Source organism: Grammomys surdaster, unplaced genomic scaffold, assembly GCF_004785775.1.
Source record: "Grammomys surdaster isolate TR1022 unplaced genomic scaffold, NIH_TR_1.0 125756, whole genome shotgun sequence".
Taxonomy (NCBI): Eukaryota; Metazoa; Chordata; class Mammalia; order Rodentia; family Muridae; genus Grammomys; species Grammomys surdaster.
In genome coordinates this window covers 830,380-853,145 of record NW_021620588.1, presented here as the reverse complement: position 1 = coordinate 853,145, position 22,766 = coordinate 830,380, and the positions used below count along the sequence as shown (strand labels likewise).

Here is a 22,766-nt window from a genome sequence, read left to right as displayed (position 1 = left end):
TATATATATATATATATATATATATATATATATATATATATATGGAAGCCACGTGTGTTGCCTCACACCAGTAATGTTAGTGTATGGGAGACAGGGGCAGGAGGATTGCTTCATTGGAGGCTGGTCTAGACTATACAGCAAGACCTTGTGTCAAAAAAATAAAATTAAAAGATATCAAGAAGGAAAGCATAATTTAGTATTGTTGCCAACATAGTTCCTTGCAGTTCTTCCTGGTGCTTCAGCGTTATCACAGAGCCAACCCATGGACTGTCTTGGTTCCTGGGACTGTTCTTCCATTTGTCATTCATCAATCATATACATACTAATTTTTTTCCCACCAGGGTTGAGACTTAGTGAGCCAGGTGCTCAGGGAACAACATCTGGGGACACTTGTTGGGGTCCTGCAAGAACAGGGCATCCGTAAGGCTGAGGGCTTCCCTACCTTGCTGCCCTCCACTCCTCTGCATCCTACCTTGCTGCCCTCCACTCCTCTGCATCCTACCTTGCTGCACTGAGCTGTTGGGAGCCGACACCTAGCCAAAGGCAGCTGTCATCTTTGTAGCCATCTTGAGCCATATACCCTGACAAGAGACTTGTTTTCAACAGCCTACAACAGCTGAGCACACTCTGATAAATATGTTTTTCTCCTGTATCTTGTTTTGATGTTTATTGCCCCCAGCTGCTAGTTGCAGGTGGTAAAGTGTCTTCAGTTGTGTTCCCCTGCTTATGCTTATATATACCCATGATTTCCTTTGAATAAAGGCAAGAATAAAGGCGAGACTCAAGGAGAGACTTGCGGAGAGATTCGACCAGACTCTGTCTCGTTTTTTCGAGTCTCTCGTCCCTCTGTCCCCACTCTCTCTCTTGCTAGACCCTGACCCACAGATTGGAGCAGCAGCTCCGGGGGCTACAAAGTGGCCCCCAAACGTGGGGCAGCTCGGGCAGTTACACTGAGTGAGGCAGTTTCTCTGTTGGAGATGCAGTGGTGATGGAAACAAATGAAATTCCGTGCCCACAGGGGCTTCCATTCTAGATGGAGTGGGCGCAGTTCTGCTCCTCGCTGAGGCTTGTGCTGGGGAAGAGACCATCCCAAGCAAAGAAACTACTGATGTTCAAGGCTCCCAAGCTCCTAAGATCTTCATCCTGCTGGGATGCAGTAGCTATGCTGACACCTGGGAGGAGCAGTGAGGCAGACGGGGACTCTCTCTTGGAGGCAATGCCTCCAGCTCTAAGCCGAATCCTCTCTTGCCTTCCAGCTTCCTATGTGATCACTGACCTGACACAGCTGAGGAAGATCAAGTCCATGGAGAGGGTCCAGGGAGTGAGCATCACCCGGGAGCTGCTGTGGTGGTGGTCCATGCGACAGGCCACTGTCCAGCAGCTGGTGGACCTCCTGTGTCACCTGGAACTCTACCGAGCTGCCCAGATTGTCCAGAGCTGTGAGTAACCATCTGTCCCCAGGGGAGTCTCAGCAAAGGCTGTGTGTCTGTCTGAAGACATTATTGATCTTTCATCAGTACAGTGGGTGGAGCTGACCGGGGTCAGGTGAGCACTCTGCCAGTGAACCTCATCCCAACACTAGGACCCTTCTTTTTGCCAGGTTAAAATTCACACACCACATCATTTATTTACCAGATATTATCTGCAGGCCTACTATGTGTTATACCTGGCACTGAGTATATCAGGAGAAACACTGACTAGTCAGAGATCTAAAAACTTTAATTTGTAATTTAAAAAACACTGGAGGCAGGCTGGAGAAATGGCTCAGAGGTTAAGAGCACTGACTGCTCTTCCAGAGGTTCTGAGTTCAATGCCCAGCAACCACATGGTTGCTCACAACCATCTGTAATGGGATCTGACAGTTTATTCTGGTATGTCTGAAGACAGCTACAGTGTCCTCATATAAATAAAATAAATATTTAAAAAAAAATACCAGAGGCCAAAGAGATGGCTCAATGGGTAAGGGCACTTGGTGCCAAGCCTCATGACCTGAGTCTGATTGCTGGGACCCATGTGGTGGAAGGAGAGATACCCAAAAGTTGACCTCTGACCTCTGCACATGTGCTGTGGTAGTTGTGCCTCGACACACAAATAAATTTTAAAAACTTAAAAATATTGGGGAGCCAGTTAGGAGCTGGTAAGTAGCAGGAAAGAAGGGAGAATAAGGAGAGATAGAAGTGACAGAGTAGGGAAGCACTGTGGTCAAGGACGGCCAGTCCAAAGAGAGCATCCTGGAAGGGTGGAAAGAAAACTGTCAAGGGTCAGAGAGCCCAGGCAGGAGACCGTAGGGAAAAGGTGGTGTTGGGACTCGGGACGTAGCTCAAGGGAGAGCACCACCTAGCCTGTGTAAGACCCCAGCACTGCAGAAAAGAAAGATGGAGCATCTGAGACTTGGAAAACCCCATGTGGCCTTTGAAGTTGACCTGTGTGGGGATGGAGATGGCTGCCTGCCATGCCAGCAGACCCAGGGTGCAGAACTTGCCTGGATGACCCTAAAGCCTTCGTTTAGAGCAAGGGTGGGGATTAGAGAGCCCCAGCCTCAGGGATATGGCACACATGGGCTTTCAGGGCCACCCTGGGACTGTGTCCACTCTTCAGCCACTAGGTAACTGGCCAGAATCTAATGTGTGTATGGGAACCTGTGATTAACACACCATGGCTTTCCCTTTGTGGCTTAAACAGGAGGTGTCTGTTGCAGTAGGAGAGACTCCAGCCAGGCTTGCTTCTGCATTCCCAGAAACCGTCCCATAAACCAAACCCCTACCGGGGGGCCGTGGCTTTCCCCTGGCTTCTGTCTCTCTTCTGTTTGTACTTCCCTACCCAGCCTCCTTCCAGATCCTTCCCTCAGACTGGACAGGGTAGCCTGCTTGGCTCACAGCTCTTTAGAACTGGCTGGAACCAATTCTGTCCTGTTCTGAGATATGCCAGACCACTGTTCCTCATCCCTGTTACCTGAGGGCCAGTCAGAGAGGCCTTGGTCAAGATACAGCTTAGTGAGTCCAGGCCTGGCCCATGGTACAGCCCTAGGAGACGTTCCTTTCAAAGGCTGGGACTCTACCATTGTCCTGTGAAGGGGCTAGCCTGGATGCCAAGCAGAGCCCTCTCTGGGATTCTTGGAGCCTGGGTCCCCATGACCACTGGAACCAGGAAGCATTTCATTTGCTCATTGTGACTAACCCCCATGGATTGTGACCTCAATTTTGGTTTCTCTGTCTTCTTAGAAACCTGAAATGTGGCAGATGCTAAGAAATGATAATGTGTTAACTGGTGTGGTGGCAAATGACTACAGTCTAGCACTTGGGAGGTAGAGGTAGAAGGATCAGGAATTCAGAGGTAGCTTTGGCTACATAATGAGTTCAGGGCTAGCTTGGGCTACATGAGACCCTGCCTTAATTTTTTATTTTATTTTAAAATAACTAATTAAACTTTTTTTTTTTTTTTTTTTTTTTTGGTTTTTCGAGACAAGGTTTCTCTGTATAGCCCGGGCTGTCCTGGAACTCACTCTGTAGACCAGGCTGGCCTTGAACTCAGAAATCCACCTGCCTCTGCCTCCCAAGTGCTGGGATTAAAGGCGTGCGCCACCACCGCCCGGCCTAATTAAACTTTTAATGACTCCAGAGGAGGTAAAGGAGGGTCCACAGAGGGTAAGGAAGAGCTCCCAGCTCATATGTGGTCACAGTGTGGTTATAGTGAGGCTCCTGGCCTCACTGCCTGGCCACTGACAGCAGAGATCATTGACTAATCTAGAAAAATCTTTATCGTGTCCGTCAACAAAGACCAAAGCACCAGATTTAAAGAAATACTCATGTCAGGCTCAATGGTACACACTTTTAATCTCAGTGCTCAGGAGGCAGAGGCAGGTGAACTCTAGAAATTCTGGACCAGGCAAGGCTACATACAGAGACCCTGTCTCAAAAGCAAACAACTGAAGAATAGGTATGTGGCTTAAGGTCCAAGGTCCACGGGGTCTCATCTGGATCCAGGACCCACTGCTCCACTCACCCAGGGAAGCGGAGCTGGGCCCGCTGCCAGCAACTGTGGGCTCCCTGGGCTGGCAGAAAGCACCACCTCCTGGCTTTTGGTTGCTTAGAACCCTTCTCAGCCCAGACCGTCCTGCTTTGTGTTTATGCACCCTCCCCACCCCCAGTTCCCCAAACACATTTCTATTTTGTTTAATCCTGCTGGCTGAAACCACCCGAGGTCGGTCCCCCGCTACCCTGGCCCCCAGGCTGTCCTTGTGAGATTCTGGCTGCTCACCCCTGCACCATATCCTCAGGCAACACACTTTCCCTTTCTCACCCTTGGTGTATTTTTAATAGAGGAAAAAGGAAAAAGTTGCCTGTCTGGTCTAGAGTTGAACACCCAGGGCCTGTGTGCAGGCATTCAAGTTCCTGCGGTAGTCGTGCTCAGAGCCCCCCCCTCCTAGCCAAGCTATTTAATCTTATTTTGCATGTATCTGCTTATTATTTACTTGGCCTCGCTGCAGTTAAACTGAAAAATTGACTTCTGCCCACCACTTTCTCTTTCCTTTTATTTTTCATTCTGGGAATGGAACCTAGGACCTCATGCATTCCAGATAACTTCTACCACTAAACTACACACTTAGCCGCCCGTAACATGTGTATATGTGTGCGTCTCTGTCTATATGTGTATCTGTGGGCATCTGGGGGGAGGTGTGGCGTGTGGTGTGATACAGAGTCTTATTGTGTTGCCTGGCTGGCATGGAACTCACTGTGTAGACCAGGCCGACCTTGAGCTCACAGAGACCTGCCTTCCTCTGCCTCCCATGTGCTAGGACTGAAGACATGTGCTACTGTGCTTGGTTCCTATGCATTTCTTTCTCTTGCTTTTTTTTTTTTTAAAAAAAGATTTATTTACTTATATTTTCTGTGTATGAGTGTTCTGCCTGACACATGTACTACATGTATGCAGTGCCCAGGTGGTTCAGGAGAAGGCATCAGATCCCCGGAACTAGAGTTAGGGATAGTTGTGAGCCACAGTGTGGGTGCTGAGAATCAAACCCTGGTCTTCTTCAAGAGCAGCCAATGCTCTTAACTGCTGAGCCACCCCCAACTCCCTAAACACTTCTGAGATATGAAGGTGGCTGTATTCAACAGATGTCCTGCATGGGTGTGACACTTGTCAAGGCAAGGATCTGGGCTCCCAGCACCAAAAACAAAACATCCCAGCCACCCAGCACCTTCCACAGAGCTGAGTAGTGTCTCATAAACACACACTGCAGCAAAGAATGGTGGCCTTGTGAGCATTATATACGAGCTAAGTTCAGGCTCACAGTAGCTGGACTTGCATTGCCTCGAAACTGACGTCTGGGGAGGGGGACAGGCCTATGGGTTTCTGTTCCTTCTTCACTTTTTCTCAGCTTCACTTGCCAAGGTCATTATTTAACCTGCTAGACATGAAATCCGACAAGAACTAGAATAAGCGAGCGCAGAGACAGATCATTGGACACGGCTTCCCCAGTACAACCTTTGCCACTCTTCCCATCTGTTCATGCTCCCTCTGAAGATTCCAGGCTTTGTTCACACAGGGTGGGCTACAGAGACCTAGAGAGCCAAGCTGGGCCTGGCATGCTAGCACATGTCTGTTAACCTTAACATTGGACAAGGCAAGGCAGGAGAGTTGTGAGTTCTAGGCTAGCCTGGGCTGTATAATGAGACCTTGTCTCAAATAATACAAAAGTGAACTTGGGAGTTGGCTCAGTGGGAGCTCTCTGACTGAATAAAGATGAAGACCAAAGTTCATAGGTCCAGCATCTATGTAAAATTTGGGTGTGGCCACAGGTGCCTGTGAACTCGGAGCGGGCTGGGTGGAGGTAAGCTGATTCATGAGGCTTCCTGGCCTAGCCCCAAAAAATCATGACCTTCAGGTTCAGTGAGAGACTCTAAGGCAGAACTCAACCTGGGGGCCCAAACCCTTTGTTAGGGGATCAAAGGACACTTTGACAGGTGTCGCCTAAGACCATCAGAAAACGCATTTACAATTTATAACAGTAGCAAAATTACAGTTATAAAGTAGCAACAAAAATAATTTTATGGTTGGGGTCCCAGCATCAGGAAGGCTGAGAACCATTGCTTTAAGAGAATAGGACAGGATAGGTGGTGGTGGCGCACGTCTTTAATCCCAGCACTCGGAAGGCAGAGGCAGGCGGATTTCTGAGTTTGAGGCCAGCCTGGTCTACAGAGTGAGTTCCAGGACAGCCAGGGCTACACAGAGAAACCCTGTCTCGAAAAACCATAAAGAGAGAGAGAGAGAAGGGGGGGAGGGGGGGAGAGGAGAAAATAGGACAGAAAGTGACACCTGATGTCTCCCTCTGGCCTTCTCATGTGCCATGTGTGCATTCCAGTGACATTCAAAGCTGTCTAGGGCAGGTAAAGTAGTTCCAGGCTGTCCTGTGTCTGGGACTGGCAGGGACACATGCTTCTGGTTCTTATGTAAGGTGACAAACAAATGTGGGTGTGCTCCTGTCCTTCTAAGGCTCGACCAGGAAGTTGCATGTCTAACCTTCCCTCAAAAGCATTGCCCAGAACTTGGCCCCATGATCGACTTGGTTGCAAGGGAGACTGGAAAATGCAGGAAGAGGGCATGCATAGCTAAAGCATCTTGTTGCTCTGGAGGAGAAGTAGCTATTCCAGGGACAGCTAACATCTCACACTTAGCTATCAGTCACATTCTTTAGATTAGTTCACCATCTGATGCAATCTGTGGCTCTACCCTCTCAGCTTCTGATGACCCAGTGGACCTCAACCAGAAAGAGGTTATCTGTACCCCCTTTCCCGCCAGTACCCACAATTCATTGCTAGGATGGAACAGGAAGCCACAGTCCATGTAGCTGCTTGCCTCTGGCAGTCAGTGATTCCAGTAGGATCCCTCCATTGCCTGCTGCGATAGCGGCCCTCGCCAGCCTATCTGGCAGTCTCTGGTTCTTAGTCCGACTTTTGTTCTCAAGCTTCTGGGCATCTGTTTCACCTGGAACCTTGACAGAGTAGTTTGTTTGGATGGGGCTTAGTGGTAGATTTGATTGCGTGCATAAGTCTGGGTCTCATGGTGCTTCTGTCTAGTGGGGTGGATAGAAAGTAATGAGATGAACACACATACATAGAGCCAATAGCAACACATGCACTCAAAGAAGCATGCACCAGGTGGAGGCCGGCTGGGAGAGGGAGACAGGAAGGGCAGCTGTAGGGAGGGCCTGCTTGTCATGTCTAGGCAGAGGGCACAGCATATTCACTGAGCCCGTGGTGGGCAGGAAGCGCGTTTGAAGACCAAGAGAGGCCTTTGACTTCCTGATCCTCCTGCCTCAACCTCTTTAAATTCTGGAATTACCGGTGTGCAGCACCACACCCAGATGATAGAGTACTGGGGATCAAACCTAGGGCCTGTTGAATGCTGGCCAAACACGCTCCCTACTTCTGACTTGAAAAGACAAACCTGCTGTTTGGTTGTGTCTGTGTTCCTGGCTTTTTCAAGACTCTCTCTGTTGGCAGAACAAACCTATGTTGCTCAGGCCTTGGAACATAACCTGCTGTTTGCTTTTATTTTTATATTATTATTATTATTATTATTATTGGTTTTCCAAGACGGTGTTTCTCTGTGTAACAGAGCCCTGGCTGGCCTGGAACTCACTATGTAGACCAGGCTGGCCTGAACTCACAGAGATCTGTGTACTGTTGTATCAGCAGTTTTTCTCAGTGTTGTAACAGAATCCCAACAAAAGCAGCTGAAGGAAGGAGGGAAGGGCTTTTTTGGCTCTGAGTTTGAGGCCTGGCACTGGGGCCTGGGATGCTGATCGCACCGAGTCCACAGCCATGAGAGCTGGTGTTCATTCACTTCCTGTGTGTGCAGTCTACGACCCCCCAACCCAAGGGACAGTGCTGTCCAAATGCTGATGTGTCTTTGCACCTCAATTAACCTAAATCAGAAAACTCCTCACTGATGTGCCCAGAGAAAGGTTTACCTTCGTGGTGACTCTAAATCCCACCAAGTTGACAAGACCAACTTATCAAATGTATCTTATGAAACCGTATTGGTCCCACGAAGCTGTGCACTTCTGCCTGTCAACTGAGTAGGGGGAGACCCTTGGGGGGATGTGGGAGGTAACGAAGCCTCTCACATAGGCCACTGCCATCTTCCTGTCTGGTTTTCTTTCTCCTTCTTGCAGCTGTCTTGCGGGTGTTGGGCTAGGACCCTCACGCATTGGGGAAGATGGACGTGGCGGAGCCCTAACCCTGTCTGGACGGTTCTTGCTGAGCTCTGTTGTTTTCAGGACAATGGGCTTGTGTAACTCCAACTGTTCAGACTCTGGCTTTGGCATGTGAGTCGGAGTCACTTCCTTCCTGGATTGGCTCTGTAGACAGGGGACTTTGGGTGGCTGTTGAGTAAAGTAGAGAAGTGTGGCCCCTCCCTCCCCATAGAGGCCAGGCTGCACACATGTGGGTGATAGGGTACCCATGTATAATCTGAGAGTTTCTGTGTTTGCCCTCTCTAAAGTCTTCACAGCCTCAGGGAACAATAAAATGTGGGTCAGGCTCATTCCCTGTGGCACTGGGGACCTGTCCTTGTAGCTGTCACTGTGTCAGGCTGAGACAGCAGGGTCTATGGACTCAGAATAATGGGACTTGGCACCCAGCATGTCCCAGCAAGCACATTTCCTCATGAATTTAGTTACTCTCATTTTATAGATGTGGAAACTGAGACTTGCCCACACTCACTTACCTTCGTAAGTGGGCAAGATGCAAACTGAGGTCAGCTTGATTTTTATGTGTATTTGGGTAGGTTGTTAGACCAAGTCTCAGTTTCCACTTTTGAGAAACAGGCATCTTTAAATATGGTGGCACTCAAGAGGTGGAGGTAGGAGGACCAGAAGTTTAAGGCTAGTCTTGGCTACATTGAGGTCATCCTGGAGTACAAGAGACCCTGTCCTAAACCTCAAATGAACAAGCGTCTAAGCATGTCTCTGTTTACTTTGTTTTTATAGCAAGAAGCTTCAAAAGATAGCCACATTTTTTTTTAAGGTGCTGATGCCTAGTGTGGGGCAGGTCACCTGATTTCCTTCCCCAAACTGATCCTTCTTCAGCCGCTGTGGGTTTCGAGAGTGGTGGCAGAGCAAACAGGGGGCCATGTGCCACACAGTTAAACTGGGGCACAGTGAGGTTCATCTGTCAGGCTCTGACTGAATGATGCTGTGGTCACCGGGCTCCTGTGAGTGCAAGGCTCAGCCGTCCTCAGAGTTTTTCGTGAGTCAGCGCTAGCTGCGTCATGAGCTGCGGCCTGCAAAAGGACAGCTCCCGTGTCCTTGAAGTGGGGTCACTGTGACAGCTGAAGCAATGGAAGAAACTCATTGGCTTTTTGTTCCTGGTTAGCCAGGACCTGTGACTTCAATGACTTCAATCTAATTGCAAGGGAGACTGGAATATGAGAGGGTCAGTTGGGTCACAGCTCCAGGTGACATCGGTTCAAGGGGGTTTTGGCAAGGACCCGTCTAACCCTCGGAAGCCCCACACAGTCTCACTCCTGCCTAGTTTTCTGACTTCACCTCTATCATCTGCCTCTTCCTTTAGCCCAGCCACTGGGGTCTTTCTTTGTTTGATGAAACTCATCAAAATGTTTTCTGCCTCTGGACCTTTGCACACGCTGTTCCCTTGGAGCTCTGATCTTTCCCAAACTTTCCTGGATTCTTCCAGAGGCCAGTCCCCATTACCTTTTGGGCCTTGGCCTCAAGGGAATCTCCTCACAGAAACTTATGGGGTCCTCCCTTCACTTTTCTTGTTTGTATATGAGTCCTCCCACTTGGTGAATTAGTTGATTCTCATCCCCCATCTCCAAGTGCTGGGAGTTGACTCAGCCATTGTGTTGAGTTTTCTTTCAAGCAGAGACCCTGTCTCTGACACTGTAAAACACAAGGCACAGTGAGTCTTTGAAACTTGGGCAGGTATGGGCTCTCTGGGCATCTAGATATGAAGCAGTTAGGAGGTGGGTCACGCCTGTCTCTGTCTCTTTTACATTTTCTATTTAGAATCAGTTGTTGTGGTGCATGCCTTTAATCCCAGCACTTGGGAAGGCAGGATTACCAGAATGTGTTCATAAAATGAGGACTTTGCTGGCAGTTCTGGAGTCCCCTCTGCCCCAGTGAACAGTGTTGGGATTTGCCACTCTGTTATATAGGCAGATAGATCTCTAAGTTTGAGGCTAGCCTTTCTCTACAGAGCGAGTTCCAGAACAGCCATGGCTACATAGAGAAATCCTGCCTCAAAAACCAATATTTTTATTTTACTTTATGCATATGAGTGTTTTGCCTGTATGTATGTATGTGTACCATGTGTGTGCAGTACACACAGAGGCCAGAAGAGGTTGTCAGATTCACTGGAGGTGTGCTTACAGACAGTTTGTGAGCCACCGTGTGGGTGCTGAGAATTAAACCCAGGGTCCCTGGAAGAACAAGTGTTCTTAACTGCCTGCCTGTCTCGCTAGCCTCTGCCTATGTCTCTTTTGAATTTGGAGAGCACAAAGCATTCTCTCTCTCTCTCTCTCTCTCTCTCTCTCTCTCTCTCTCTCTCTCTCTCTCTCTGTCTCTGTCTCTCTCTCTGTCTCTGTCTCTCTCTCTGTGTGTGTGGCCTGGGATTAGCTGGAAAAGTAAAAGCAAGGGCCTAGTGAAATGTTTGTTCCCGATAGGGGCTCTAGGGCCCCTTAGCTTGTGGTTCACCTCTTTAGATTGTTTAGAAGGAATCCGTTCCAGCTATGGGTCAACTTAAGAGTGAAAACAAACACCGAAATATTGCATTGTTGTTTGCCTTGAGTGGGTAAAGGGCAGGATTTCCAGAATGTGTTCATAGAATGAGGGTCTTGCTGTCAGCTCAGGAGTCCTCTCTGACCCAGTAAACAGTGCCGGGATTTGCCCCTGTGTTACGTCCTCAGGCAGCCAGGGGAGGAGTCCTACATCTGCCTGGGGTCAGCCAAGGCTTCAGCTTGGTAACCTGCCTGCCTTGGGTCCTTTTCACTGAAGGAAGTGGAGTAGAAATAAAAGATTCCAGAGAAAACAAGTGTTTCTCGGGTTTCATTTTCTTCAAGCGGATGACAGGGCTGCTGTTGATCCTGTAGGAGAGTGTGTGGGGGCTATGTTGGCTAATGTGAGCATGTGGAGGGGGGTGCTCATGTGTGTGTGGGGCTGAGGTCACGGTCAGGTGTCTCTCACTGAAGGTGGAGCTCAACATTTCAGCTCTGCTGACTGGCCAGTAAGCTGCAGGGATTGGCCTGTCTCGGTCCCTCCAGTAGTCTTGTCACAGGAAATGGCCCCCAACCCCTGGCTTTTCAATGGGGTCTGGGGATCTGAACTCTGGTTCTAATGCTTGCACAGAAGACACTTTGCCAACAAAGCCATCTCCTTGGCTCTGTGGCTTCTTGAGGAAGGGTCTCCCTGTGTAGCTCATGCTGGCCTAGAATTCATTGTGTATTTCTGGCTGGTCTCAAACTCAAGACAGCCTTCCTTTAGCATCTCTTGAGTTTTGGGGTTGCAGGTGAGTAACCTCTAACCATACCAGGTTATGTTGGGCCCTGTGTCCCAGAGCCTGAGTTAGATGTTCCCATAGTGGCAAGCTTGGTCCAAGTGGAGCCATCTAGTAACAGAAGGAAATACCAGTGGCTTACATCCCTTAATTTTTCTTTATTTTATTTTATGTGTGTGTGCCTGCGGGGCCAGGGGAGGATGTGTACGATTCCTTGGCGTCACAGGCATTTGTGAGTCACCTGATATTGATGCTGGGGTCAGAACTCAGGCCTTCTGGTTGAACAGTAAGTTCTCTTAACCACTGAGCCATCTCCTCAGCCACAGTGGCTTATATCTCACACCTTAGCTGGTGGGACGTTAGCCAGAGCATCCTGTCTCTGGCTGGCTTACAGTAAACCATTCTTGCTCTATTGGGACAGCTATACACTGCGGCAGGATACAGCAAAGCGAGGAAGACATCACATTTCCCTCATACACAGGCCTGACAAGAACAAAGGGGCTTAGACAGAGCTGGGCCCCACCCTTCACCATCTTGTTCAGGACTCTATCCAGGTCACTCTCCTGGAAACTCCCCGACTGTGAGAATGCACATGTCGCCAGAGCTGTAGATAAGTGTGCCTTTTCTTCCTATGGTGGAGGGATTACCAGGCAAGTGAACTCCGAGCTGCTCATATGATGAGGCAGTTGGTGAGCCTGGGGGAGGCAAGAGCGGGTCCCCATTTCTCCCACCATCCTCCTCCTGTGTTGTTTGTTCCTACACCCACTGAGTTGCTCGCTACTCACATTTGCTTTCCGGGAGTGTTTGAAATATGCCTATAGAGGCTGTCCAATGTAGCTCAGTGGGTGATGTTTGCCTAGCATTCAGGAAGACTTTGGTTTGGTCCTCAGCATCGCATAAAATGGGTGTGGCCATACATACCTGGAATAACAGCTCTTGGGAGGTAGAGGCAGGAGAATCAGGAGGTTTTTGTTTGCTTTGTTTTGATATATAATTTATTACTTTTTTTGTACATTGGTGTTTTGCCTGCATTTGTGTCTGTGTGAGGGTGTCAGAAGCCCTGGAGCTGGAGTTATAGACAGGTATGAGCTGTTTGCTATGTGCTTTGTGGGACTTGAACTCTGATCTTCTGGGAGAGTAGCCAGTGCTATTAACCAATGAGCCATCTCTCCAGCCCCTTGTTTTGTATTTTTGAGACAAGGTCTCTCTATGTAGCCCTGGATGTCCTGGAACTCACTTTGTAGACCAGGCTGGCTTCAAACTCACAGAAATCCACCTGTCAGTGCCTTCCTAGTGCTGGGATTAAAAGCATGTGCTACTATGCCTAGCCCAGGATCCAGGAGTTTAAAGGTCACCTTTGGCTGCTTAGTAAGTTTTAGGCCAGTCCAGACTATATGAGGCACTGTGTCAAAAAACAGTAAACAAAGTTGGGAATAGCTTTGTATCCTCAAGTCTTCCTCATAGACCTCACTGGACGTCAGAGGTTCTTTGGATTTTATTTAGTCTTTTATTTAGTAGTTTATTGTTTTGAAATGGAGTCTTGCTTTGTTGGTTAGGTTAGACTAGAACTTCTGGCTCTAATGATTGTCTTGCCTTGGGCTCCAAAGTAGCTTGACGACTTGTGAGCTATGCCTAGCCCAGAGGTCCTTTTTAAAAAGTAGTAAGTTTCATTTTGACATTCATGCATATGTATCAATATGCTTAGCAAATATTTGCACATCACCCTGCCCCCTTTGCTGGTCCCTTACTGTCCCCAAATCGTCCCCCTTTTTGCTTTCTCATATATATTTATATATACATGTATTAATATGTATGTGTTTAAATATGGATTCTGCATAGGAGATAAAAGAGCTATTTTGCTCCCCTCTCTTGGTCCTCATCCCTATAGATTTCCTTCCTCCTTCCCCTTCACAGGCCCCTTTCTATTGTTCTGCCTCTCTGTATTTAGCTCTAGATTCTGCTTCTTAGAGAGAAAGCGTGTGATATTTGTCTTCCTGTGCAGCTCCTAGAGGTTTGTTTTGGTTTGAGACAGGTTCTGTTAGTTACTCTTCTGTTGCTGTGATCAATCATTGTGACCAAGACAACTTTATAAAAAAAAAAAAAAAGTTAGTCGGGCGTGGTGGTGAGTGCCTTTAATCCTAGCACTACAGAGGCAAGCAGAGATCTCTGTGAGTTCAAGGCCAGTCTGATCTACAGAGTGAGTTCCAGGACAGCCAGGACCACGCAGAAAAACTGTGCCTTGAGAAACAAAACAAACAACTTAGGAAGAGGAGAAAGAGTAAGAGGAGGAGGGAGAAGGGGAGGAGGAGGAAGGGGAGGAGGAGGAAGGGGAGGAGGAGGAAGGGGAGGAGGAGGAGGAATTCATATATTGGGATAAGACACATGGCATCAGGCAGCCATGATGGCTAGAGCAGGAAGCTGAAAGCTTACATATTGAAGCACTAAAATGAAGCAGAGAGAACAAACTGAAAAGGGCACCAGTCTTTAAACACTCAAAGCCCACTTTCAGTACCGTACTTCCTTTAGCAAGGCCCTTTAAGAAGCCTCTCCCAAGAGTATCACCAACTGGTTACCAAATGTTCAAATGCTTGAGATTATTGAGGCTATTTCTCAGTCAGAGTTTCACACAGCCCAGGCTGACTTCTCAAACTCACTGTGTAGCAGAGGATGACGTAGAACATCGGATCCCCCTGAGCTCAGCTCCTGATGGTTGAGATTGTGGGTGTGCATTGCTGGTGGGTCAGTCCCGGCCAGCTGTGCTGTGTTTCTTGTCTTGTTTCGGCAAGCCCAGGTATACTCCCAGAGCTCTGGGGTTAGGATTACTATCACTCCATTGGAGGCACAAGAGGCTTGGAGGATCAAGAACCTTTTTTCCCTGGCTACCAGCTGGCTGGGGAAGCTGTGTCTGCCTAGCCCAGGTCTACTCCATGCTCTGCCTTTGATTTCTTGACTCTGGACCAATGCCTGTGCCTGATGCTCTTGAGAATTTAATCCCGGAAGGGAAAAAAGAACTCTGGCCCTAGCACTGGGAGGTTGTCCTGGGGAACTTGTCCACCAGCTTGCTCTGCAGTGAGGTAGGACACTCACCCTTTGCTCTTGACCTCTCAGCTTGTGGTGCTCCAGTGTCTTCTGTCTTCCTGGTGACTGAAAGAGTGGGTGGGGGTTGGGTGGGGGTGGTTTGCCTGCTGAGCAAACAGCAGGTTCCTGAAAACAGAAACAAGAGAAGCCATATTTTTCTCCAGTTGGTTTTCATAGTGGGCAAGAGAAAGACTGGTTTACACTGCACAGTTCAGAACCTTCCTTGCCAAGAGACGCACTGGCAACTAGGAAAGACGAATTTGGGTGTTTAATATCTTTATTTCTCCTTTTAAACATTTTTATTTATTTACTTCTTTTGGTGTTGGGGGTGTGGGACCTGGGGATTCATTCATGCTTGGCAAGCACTGGACCTCTGAGATGTATCCCGGTCCAAACGGTTCGAACCTCACACAAGCTATCATTTGCATATGGACAGCTTGATCTGACCCAAAGCTCACTCAGTCAGGGGAATTCTCAGGAAGCTCATGGGGCCTGACGTAGTTGTGCCTGACCTGGGGCTGTCAGCTGACATCTGTGGTTGGGCATGGCCCTACAAGTGTCATTAGGTATGGGGTTAAGGAAGTGTTAACCCCGAATGTGCTAACAGGTTCCCTTCAGGCCTCCTCATGCCCCCCACCCAGTGTGTCTTCTTCCTACCCCAGTCCTGAATGTGACCATGTGACACCCTGCTAGGTGCAAGCTAGGGTATGTCATTATAGAAAGAACAGGAAAGAGAGAGAAAAGATGAACTCTACCCGGAATGAAAACAGTAAATGAAGCTTTTGCATACATTATGGGTTGAACTTGCAAAGCTCTCATTCATGAGTGCTGGTACCCTCATGCCATACCACATATGCCTGCACAGAGAGACACAGATTTGTGCTAAACAAAAAACGTCACAGAGGCTGGGCTGTGACTCAGTGGCTCAGTGCCAGGCACTGGCTCCATTCCCAGCAGCTGGGGAAAAAACAAAGTCACCAGGAATAGAACCCAGAGGTTAAGTAAAGATGGAGTGACCCTTGACCTCCATGTTACTGATGAAGAAACTGAGTCTCAGATGGGGCTTTACTCAAGAAAATACCTCTAGCTGAGGAGATTTTTCAGTACACAATAACACTTCTTCACAAACCCAAGGATCTGATTTCAAATCCCCAGAGACACGGGCACCTTTATCTGTATTTCTAGTGCCCCTAAAGGAGATGGGAGATGGAGAAAGGAGGATTCTTGGAAGTCCTCAGGCTAGCCTGCTATACACAGAAGAAAATTAGCAAAGAGACTCTGTCTCAAAGTCTATTCAATCTCTATGGTAGTCTCATTGTACACACACATGCACACACACACACACGCACACACACACATGCTGGCATGTGCATATCGTGTACATACACATTAATAAATACAAAATATAAAAGAAAAGATGTATTATGTGCTGGACCCACGAGCAATGTGGGGGCAGGTAGGATAACATTTCCTACTGTTGTGGGTATGACTTCAACCCAAAGTCACAGTGAAGGGTTCTTTACCAGGGAGCCACCTCTGTCCTGTTTCATACGCCTGTCTGGAGGTGCTGCTGGTATGCTCTCTGAAGACCATGGAATTTCTACTCTAGGCTGTCTGGAGAGAGGAACAATATAAGAAAGACAGCGTCCTTGGCCCAGTTGGAGGCTGGGTAAGAGATGTGTGGAACAGCCTGCCTCCTGGAGACATTTTTAGTATCTACTTTTGGTCACGCCTGGTTTGGGTAGCTTGTTGGCAGGTATGCTTATGAATTGGCAGTTACCTCAGCAAATGTTTTTTGTTGACATTTTGTTAAAAAGACTGTCTTGTTCCCTTTCAGGGCTTCAGTCAGCCTGGTTTACAAGGCACAGACTGTGGTTTGGCTGCTATGGGGAAGTGGCTGGCTTAGGGACTACAGTCCAGGTGGCATGACCCGACAAATGCCAGTCCCTAAGCCCAGCCAGTACTTGGGTTTGGAAGTGTGAGGATTAGGAGTTCACTCTCAATACATGGTTGATTTGAGGCAATCTGGGCTATAAGAGACCCTTTTCAACAAACAAAACAAAAAACAAAAATTCTAAGCCAAATCACAACGTAATAACCAAACCAAATCAAAACACATTTGCTAAAGACCAGGACAGGAAGGAACAGTGCTGGGGTTTAACCCGTCTTTGAAGAAAGAAACCCATGAGACTGGAATGTGGTGACGGAGCAGGTTGTTAGTGTAACGGGGCCTTTCTCCCCCAGAGCAGGTTGTTAGTGTAACGGGGCCTTTCTCCCCTAGAGCAGGTTGTTAGTGTAACGGGGCCTTTCTCCCCCAGAGCAGGTTGTTAGTGTAACAGGGCTTTTCTCCCCCAGCTGTACTTGACCCAGGACCCTACGGTCCTACTCATCAAAGGCCAATCTGAGACAATGGCTTAAAATGAAGACGAGAGACTCAGACTCCGGATTTGATGACACAGTCCTTTAATCTCAGCAGAAGCAGGAGGAGCTATGTGAGGCCATTCTGGTCTACATAGAAAGTTCTAGGCCTGACCAGCCAGAGCTACATAGTAAGATCCTGTCTTAAAACAAAAGAAAACAAAACAAAACAAAGAATACATAGATCCCCTTTGGAGCATGGAAAGCATAAATAAACTTTATTTAAGAATTATAGGGTGCTGGAAAGATGGTCTAGGGGTTAAGAATGCTTCCTGAAAGACCTGCATTCAGTTCCCAGCACCCACATTGGGTGGCTCACAGCTGTCTGTCATTCCAGCTCCAGGGGATCTGATGCCCTCTTCTGGTCTCTGTGGGTACTGCGCACATGTGGCAGGCACACATACACATTAAATAAAAATAAATCAAGAAAGAATTATAGAATCACAGGAAATTGAGGAAAAAAAGCAAGTGAAACTCCTGAGAGGAAGTGGCTTTCCAAGAGGGGAAAATGCTTGTGAAACTTCCTTCTCTAGAGTTTTTATAGGACCATGGCAGGAACTAGACAAAGGCTGAGGTAGTTGCTAATTGACTGGTTAGTTCTTTATGCTATGATGGACAGAGCCAACAGATACCCCACTTGCACCATGAATGCTCCCTGGATCGATGTTCTTGTTCCTAGCTGCTCACCCAGCTTGAGATGGTTGAAACTCCTTTCCATCCCTCTCTGACTCCAACTTTGTTAACTTTTGTTTTTCTTGGGACAGGTTCTTGCTATGTAGTCCTGGCTGTTTGAGAATACACTATGTAGACCAAGATGGCCTCAAGAGAACTAACTCACAGAGATCTAACTGCCTCTGCCTTCCAGGTGCTGGGATCAAAGGTGTGCACCATTATACCTGCAGTTTCTCTTATTTGAGTGGCCTAGAACTCATAGAGACCCCAGTGCTGGCATGAAAGGGGGGTGCGACCATGACTGGCTTATTCTAGTGTTTTGCCTGTGGCCCTGTATATGCACCACCTGCACACAGTGCCATAGGAAGATAGAAGAGGGTGTCAGATCCCCTGTGGGCTTTCATTTTCACACATGGGTCCACCCTAAACCAACCAAGAGTCAAGGACCTTGAACACAGGGCTGTGACCCAGAAGCACACACACACACACACACACACACACACACACACACACACGTTAGCTCTAACACCTTTGAGTTACATCCACCTCTGTTACAATTTGGTTTTAAAGAATCCAGACTAAGGAGTTTAGACATTATCCAGGCAACAAGGAGCCATGGTGTTTCCCTTTAAGCAACAGGGATGTGATGTGGCCAGAATGGGCCTATAGTTCAGGCTCTTGCTGCCTAGTGACAAAGGAAGGGCAGCCAAGATGGAGGCAGGAAGGGCAAGCCTGGGTGCTAGTGGAAGAGAAGAGGAAGCTGTCAGAAGGAACCTCAGTGACATCTGGATGTGAGCTGACAAGCAGGTGACCTCCACCATCTTTGAGGTTTCCCAGAGCTACACTAGGCAGAAGTGAGGCTAGGTGACTTCTGCAGCTAGCCCTATCAACCTGGGCTGTGTGATCCTCGGCAAATCCCCAAAGCTGTTTAGAGATGAGCTGTACAGTTGTGTGTGTGTGTGTGCGCGCGTGTGCTGGGTGGGGCCAGGCCCTGGGACTCTCTCTAGATATGGCTGCTGTGTAGGATTCTTACATATGAAGTGGAGAGGAGAAACTGTAGGACAGTCAGGATTAGGGCTCCTGGAACCCAGGGTCTTGTGCATGCTATGCAGATGCTCCTATACGCAGCTCCCAGACGAATGGCTTCAGCTTGTTTCCACATTCACAGCCCTTTCCAAAGCCCGTTTGTACCTGGGTTCTCACAGCAGTCCTGACAAAGTCAGCAAGCAGGCATCATCTTCATGGTCTCCGTTTGTTTTGAATTTATTTATTTTTAAAGATTTGTTTATTTGTATTTTATGTGTATATATGTATGGGTACCACCCGCATGTATAGTGCCTGCAGAGGCTAGAAGAGGGTGTTGGATCCCCTGGAATTACAGTTACAGATATTTGTGAGCTACCACATGGGTGCAGGGAATCAAACCTGGGTCTTCTGGAAGATCATCAGTGCTCTTAACCACAGAGGCATCTCCCCAGTCCATTTATTTTATGTGTATGAGTGTTTATATGCACATATGTGTACTGTGTGATGCCTGGTACTCACGGGGATCAGTAGGATCCCCTGGAACTGGAGTTACAGAGAACTCTCAACTGCTTATAGTGGATGTTGGGAATGGAACCTAGGTCCTCTGCAAGAGCAGTAAGTGCTTTTAACTGCCAAGCCATCTCTCCAGCTCATGGATGGAAAGGCTCAGGATGGAAAGTTACTTTTTGGAAGTTACACAACTACCAAGTCAGAAGCTAGGTGTGGCCGGGCGGTGGTGGTGCACGCCTTTGATCCCAGCACTTGGGAGGCAGAGGCAGGTGGATTTCTGAGTTTGAGGCCAGCCTGGTCTACCGAGTGAGTTCCAGGACCACCAGGACTACACAGAGAAACCCTGTCTTGAAAAACCAAAAAAAAAAAAAAAAAAGAAGAAAAAGAAGAAGAAGCTAGGTGTGTGTGTTTCAGAATGTCAGAGCCAAACCACATGACACTGTTATAGCCTGTCACCCCAGTGGGCATATGGGCAGGCCGTGACCCAGAGAAAACAACTCAGGAGGCACAGTCAGAATTTGTGCTGGAGGCAGGGTTGGACCTCAAGTCCCTGACTTCCAGACCTGCCTCTCCATAGCTTCCTGGTCGTGGAAAGTAACACCGTCTTCTATACCTTGTTCCAGGGAAGCCAGTTCCTGAGAGCACATCTCCCCTCCCAGCCTTCCCAGAGGCTGTGAAGCCAGAGCCTGTGGCTACTTCTAGAAGAAATCTCAAGGATGAACAGGAGAAGGGCCAGCCTATGAAGCCACACTCCTTTCTGGGCACAGGTGCTCCCCTTCTCTTCCTCCTCCTCTTCTGAGTTTTAGATTTATTCATTTTTATTTTATGTGTATGGGTGCTTTGCCTGACTGTGCATATGGACTACTTTCATACAGTGCCCTTGGAGGCAAAAGAGGCCATCAGATTCCCTGGGACTCCCTAGGGATCGTGGTGTAGCACTATGTGGGTGCTGGGATCAAACTCAGGTCCTCCTCAAGAGCAACCAGTGCTCTTAATTGTTGAGCCACCTTTTCAGACCTATAGGTATTATTTTTTCCTTTGGGGGACATGGTGTGTGTGTACATCAAAGCACATTGCACAGTGAGTTAGAAAAGGGGAAATATCTGGGTGTGGTGGTGTATGTGTGCAATCCCAGCTATGTGAGCATCTGAGGCAGGAGGATCTTGATTTCAACTATATTCTGGGCTATATAACTGGGTGGATGTAATCTGGCTTTACTCAGGAAGCTGAGGTCAGGGATCCCTGTAGCCCGTGGCAGAATGTCTGCTTGGTATGCACAGGGCCTGGCTTCAATCCTCAGCACCCAAGCCCCCACCCCCCATCCCCTGACTCTAAATGTGTTATGTAGTGGCCTTTTCTACTTTGTGGGGTTTTTGTTTGTTTTTTCGAGACAGGGTTTCTCTGTGTACTCCTGGCTGTCCTGGAATTCACTCTGTAGACCAGGCTGGCCTCAAACTCAGAAATCTGCCTGCCTCTCCCTCCCAAGTGCTGGGATTAAAGGCGTGCACCACCACTGCCCAGCAACTTTGTGGGTTTTTCTTCCTACCCTTTATCCCCCCCACCCCAGTTTCATCCCTATCACTAGATAGGAGAGAAAGAAGGATAGAGCAGGGAAAGAGATACATGAATCTAATTTCTTTCCTCTTAGAGCATGACTACTAACAAACTGCAACCAACCCTCCTGAGTGACCAACAGCCACCACTCCTACCTCTCGGGCTCTAGAATTTATATACCTCCTGAAAAATTCCCAGAATTCCAAACATCACACAATCGCAGAAACTATCTGCAGCTGGCAAAACCACACCTCTGCTAGAGCACGAGGCAAATCATAGCTGCTGCCACGCAGCCCAATATCCTCACAGCTGGGATTAAAACAAAAACATACATTTCTGTGTTTTTTAAAGAAACCAAAATTCCAGAATTCTCACTACAGTGTTAAGTTTATATATACCATTTTTGGCTGGGCGGTGGTGGCGCATGCCTTTAATTCCAGCACTTGGGAGACAGAAGCAGGCAGATTTCTGAGTTCGAGGCCAGTCTGGTCTACAGAGTAAGTTCCAGGACAACCAGGGCTGTACAGAGAAACCCTGTCTCGAAACCTCTGTCCCCCCTCCCCCCAAAAAAACCCCTTTTGTTTTTAAGTGGAGGGAGGGAGAGATGAGGATGGAACCTTGAGGTTTAGGCGCATGCAAGATAAGTGCTCAACCACTGAGCCACCCTCTTCTACGATTTTCTTTCTTTCTTTTTTTGTTTTTTCGAGACAGGGTTTCTCTGTATAGCCCTGGCTGTCCTGGAACTCACTCTGTAGACCAGGCTGGCCCTGAACTCAGAAATCCACCTGCCTCTGCCTCCCAAGTGCTGGGATTAAAGGTGTGTGCCACCACTGCCCGGCTCATGATTTTCATCAAAAGGAAAAATAAGGATTTGTTCAAGATGACTTAAATCCTGGGATTCGAGCACTCCTGCCTCCCCCATACATCATACGCCGCTGTCCCAGAGCCTTGCAGAGCACATTATAAGTGTGTCCAGCCTCTCATGGTCAGGCTAGAGCTGAGGGACAGTCTGCCTGATGACAAGAGGACACCTAGCAATGGCTCCCCCGGGGCTCACTTCTCATCTCCTGTAGCCTCTGGCTTGCAAGCTCAAGATCCCAGACCCATGAAATTCAGCTCACTGAGGAGCCTGAAGCCAGTCCTGCATGGAGAAGCCACTGTTAGGGGCTTGGGCTGAGGCTGACCCACCGGTGCTTAAATTCCCTCTCAGCCTCCTTATTTCTGAGTTTCTCCATCTGTAAATGGATAAGAACAGAACCCATTGCATCCTACTGCAGAGAATCAGGCACCTCAGCTGGGTAGAAGCAGAGGCAGGGGCCAACATGGTTTATTATAGGGGTCTCTGCAAATACCAGAGCTGATAACCTTATGGATCTGGGGCGGGGGTGGGGGAGACGACAAGGAAATCCAGTTAAAAACAACTTCATAGCCAGTAGAAAGGTGTGCAGAACAACTGTCCATGGAATCCACAGCTGGCAGAAAAATTGTTTTACTTCCCTCAGCTGTTTCTTACTTTCCCGCTATATAGTAATAAAAGACCATGTCATCCCTTTCCCATAGCGAGAAGCAGGTTTTTCAGATGCAAAGGCAGATGTTAACACCTCACCTGCAGGGCTAGGATCTCCCAGGCATTCCAGAGCAACAGGTCCATGGCCTTACCAGATGCCTGGCTCCACATTCCGTTTCTTTAGTCATCACAGGGGTTGTGTGTGAACAGTCACTCAGGTCTGAGTGCTTGGAAGACTGGGATAGCATGGTTCATTTCTGGGCAGGCAACACCCCAGGGTCACCAGGTCAGGGCTGGCTGTCGTGTCCTCACAGATTCTAGCTGGGTGGTGGGGGCAAACGCCTTTAATCCCAGCACTCAGGAGGCAGAGGCGGGTGGTTCTCCAAGTTCGAGGCCAGGTCTGGTCTACAGAGTGAGTTCTAGGATAGCCAGGACTACTCAGAAAATCCTGTCTCAAAAAGAAAAAAAAAAGAAAAAGAGAG

General features: G+C 48.2%; 1 protein-coding gene across 2 annotated transcripts in view; it reads left to right on the top strand.

The window, feature by feature from the left end:
- The window catches only part of Irak2 (interleukin 1 receptor associated kinase 2), a 57,104-nt gene that overhangs the window by 7,635 nt on the left and 26,703 nt on the right, over nucleotides 1–22,766 (top strand). For both annotated transcript variants that reach the window (XM_028788665.1, XM_028788663.1), the window contains exons 2-3: nucleotides 1,257–1,439; nucleotides 19,847–19,990. In XM_028788665.1, coding sequence (XP_028644498.1) covers nucleotides 1,257–1,439; nucleotides 19,847–19,990 — 327 coding nt within the window. The remainder of the gene's footprint in view (nucleotides 1–1,256; nucleotides 1,440–19,846; nucleotides 19,991–22,766) is intronic.